Genomic DNA, 3,768 nt, shown 5'->3' on the forward strand with positions numbered 1-3,768 from the left:
TTGGCTATTTAAGGAAGTGTTAATGCATTTATGTGTCCTATCACAGAGTTTCAGTGAAAGCCTCTAAACATTAACCATCTTCGATTAAAAATGAACTGCAAAGCTCAAATGCTTAGTTCTGAGAATGTGTTGATGGCTTCTTTCAGCATGTGCACAATTAAGAAGTGCAACTCGTGTGAAGACATAAATAACTTTTTTCTTTTTTATAAATTGTTCACACCACTGAGTTCCACTTCACTGTTAGTGTGCAGGAAATCAACTATTTTTTTTAAACTTTTAGTTTCAGCCTCTTGTTCCTCACACGCCAATACATCTGAACTCATGATTAAAATCAAACTATTTTTTTTAATGCAAATCTTTTCATTTGAATCTTTTATTTTTATAATGCAAAGCAGATCACAAGATGTAAAAGCAACTTCCTGGAGCATGCACAGCATTTCACATGTCTGAGTATTGCTGTTCACCTGCGGGGTGGTGATGATGGCGGCTCCGTCGATGCCAGCGCCGCTGAGATACTGCACGATGGACAAATGCTCATCAGATGTTCCTGGAGGCGTGTCTACGATCAGATAATCCACTTCTCCCCAGTCCACATCCCTCAGAAACTGTTTTATCATGCCTAAACATTAACAAAAGACTGAAAATGTAACAATGCACCATAACAAACATGTCACTGAATTCAATTTAGCTCCCATTTGTTTGTATAGGCCTTTTCACAACACATATTGTTTCAAAGCAGCTTCGTAGGAAATGAAAATATCATGTTGCAAAAAACTGCACCGTCTAGCACTCCAGTCTTTTCTTATGTGAGATGCAATCTCCGTGCAAACAGCTTTGCCACTCAAGATGACTCTGAACTTAAAATCCTTCTTTTTGTACACTAGTGTTTTGATGCTTGATGTGCACCACAATGAAACATGACCGAATATGTTTGTATGCCAAAACTGTCTACATAACTAGGCTGTAATCATGCAGATATTCAGTACTCCCGACCTCCCACAGGGATTTACTTCCACTGGCTCTTAATGAAACATCTGGAGCCAAATGACTTTTTGTTGACACATTTCTCAAGTGTTTGACAAAGACTGTCATTCAAAAGTACACAGCATGTTAATTTAGTTTTTAACACCACTATCTGCTATGTGCTGTAATACATGGACAGTTTAATATATACAGTACAGTAGGCTATAATATAGTTGTTGTTTTTTGTTTTGTTTTTTTTACTGGTGTTTAGTTTAAATTTGTTCCAATCTGATAGTTTTGCTTGTGCCATATAAATGTCACTGCCTGTTTGGGGGGGAAAAAAGTAAAATGCTGGTGGTTGGGTATGGTTCAAACTAAATTTCCCTTAACTTTCCCTTAATTCAACAATACAACCACTTATGTTAAATAATAACCAATTTTACTTTGACAAGTAAGTAAAGTTTATTTATATAGCACATTTATCTCAGCAAAGTTGGCCAAAGTGCTGAACAGAATCAAAGTTAAAACACAAGACAAGCAAGACAACTCACTAGTGAGGAATTGCGTGAATTTTTTGGCTGACACATTAAAAAGTACCTGTTCATAAGAGTCAACTGTTTATGAATCAGACATCATGGCTTGCATCATGTTTGTTGTTGTATGCACGAAACAGTGCCATTTTTGTCATACATTTTAGTCATGGTCTTGAGCTATAGAGTATAATCCTGATTTTCTGATTCCTGTTCCTGACAGACAAGGCCAGTGTAACTTACAATAACCCTTTCCCACAACTCTAAAGTAAATAGGTATACACACACAGAGTACCTAACACGGAGTAAATACACAGATAACAACAGAAAAACATTGCAATATTATGCATTTGGTATGACACCAAACCAAACATATCACACAAAGGCATTCATGTTGTATAACAATCATTGTCCTTCCAAACCCTCCACCCATGCTAAATGATCACACATAGTTAACAGTCTTCCAAAAAAAGAACACTCGGGTCAAAATGGAAAAAAAGATACATGTAAATATCACTGTCAACTTGTATTTATTTGTTTACATTTTATTAAAATAAATTTTAATTTATTTTTAAACAAAAATGTCCTGAACTTGAAGCCTTATGACCTTTCCTTTAACTTTCTGTCCATTTGTATTCAGGTGCATCCCCAAAACAACAAAAAGAAAGCTGTGCATATGATTTGAGGTTCACAAAACATTAGACATCACGTCAACTTCCCTTGAATCACACAATGTTACTTCCTGAAATGAAAAAAAGAAAAACAACAATAGCTCCTCCCACCTGATTTATTAAGTTAATCTTTATCAGATGAATGAATGTGCTTGAAAACTGCTATTGTTTGCCATATATATTTCCGTATACCTAAAGTTCAACAGCAAAAGTCATTCAGCTCCCGAATGTATATCAATGAAGCTACTCAACACCTTGTTCAATACTGTATATTCAAGACACCTGTGAAACACACAGTAAAGGAAACCAGTTCTCATCACAGTAGAGACACTTAGATATCAGACAGTGGTTAAAATGCAGAGTTCAAGGAAGTGAAACCCATCCGGTCTAAACTTAACTTAGGGCTTGAGATAAACAGAGCCACGTGCTCTCATTGCATCTGAGCATCTCATCATGGAACATGACACCTGTTTTTCTGTTCCTTTGTGTTTTATGAAGTATAAAACACATTTAAAAAGTAATACTTTCAGGTCTGGTGCAGAAAGAAAGATGAATGTCATACAATGCATTTTTTTGTTGTTCAACATTTGATCCAAGTTCCGCTCATAGTCATATGTGCATTGTGTTGTCCTGTCAGAACGGAACCCTTTTTTTAATTTTGAAAGCAGCACTTCTGCTTCGTAGAGTTTTATTGTGGCAGGAAGCTAATGCTGCCCTTGTTTTAGCTACCACTGGAACACAAATCATTTATTTAATTACACTAAAGTTAATCATGATGTGATTGTTAAGAAGCACCAGTTATTGTACACCAGTTGGCAGAGATTAACAAACCTGCTTACTGAAATAACGTTTAACCAAGATTAACCAGACTAACCAAGTGGAAACATGTCACTTAAAAAAAGCTGCATGAAACAAAACATGCATCACCACGATATACTTAACCATCAGACCAACAATCACATGATTGCTGCCCACACCACATGCACCCACTAGCTGTTGTCTTTTACACTGGGGATGTGATTAGACCTGATCTGGAAAGTAGGCAATATTTAGGACTATTATTTATTTATTATTAATCATTTATTTATAATTTAGGAGGGCATATATTTAGTAGGGTCTTTTTTTATATGAAGTGCCATTTGATATTTTGAATTCTTATAAATGGTTATAATCATATCAGGGCAGTAAGTTTAATTATGACACTACATAAAAAATAAAATAAATAAAAATCAACAGATTAGAACGATGTTCATATATGTGACCCTGGACCATAAAACTAGCCATAAGGGTCAATTTCTTGAAATTGAGATTTATATATCATCTGAAAGCTGAATAAATAAGCTTTCCATTGATGTATGGTTTGTTAGGATTGGACAATATTTGACCGAGATACAACTATTTGAAAATCTGGAATCTGAGGGTGCCAAAAAATCAAAATACTGAGAAAATCAACTTTAAAGTTTTCAAAAATGAAGTTTTGATATATTTACGGTAAGAAATTTACAAAATATCTTCATGGAACATGATCTTTACTTAATATCCTAATGATTTTTGGCATAAAAGAAAAATCGATAATTTTGACCCATACAATGTTTTTTTGGCTA

The 3,768-nt window shown here is 34.8% G+C and overlaps 1 protein-coding gene across 2 annotated transcripts in view; it reads right to left on the reverse strand.

The window, feature by feature from the left end:
- Positions 1-3,768, reverse strand: part of nubp1 (nucleotide binding protein 1 (MinD homolog, E. coli)) — a 28,319-nt gene that overhangs the window by 5,881 nt on the left and 18,670 nt on the right. For both annotated transcript variants that reach the window (XM_016545662.1, XM_016545663.1), the window contains exon 7: positions 465-619. In XM_016545662.1, coding sequence (XP_016401148.1) covers positions 465-619 — 155 coding nt within the window. The remainder of the gene's footprint in view (positions 1-464; positions 620-3,768) is intronic.

This window comes from Sinocyclocheilus rhinocerous, unplaced genomic scaffold (assembly GCF_001515625.1).
Source record: "Sinocyclocheilus rhinocerous isolate Xijiao unplaced genomic scaffold, SAMN03320098_v1.1 scaffold189, whole genome shotgun sequence".
NCBI lineage: Eukaryota > Metazoa > Chordata > Actinopteri > Cypriniformes > Cyprinidae > Sinocyclocheilus > Sinocyclocheilus rhinocerous.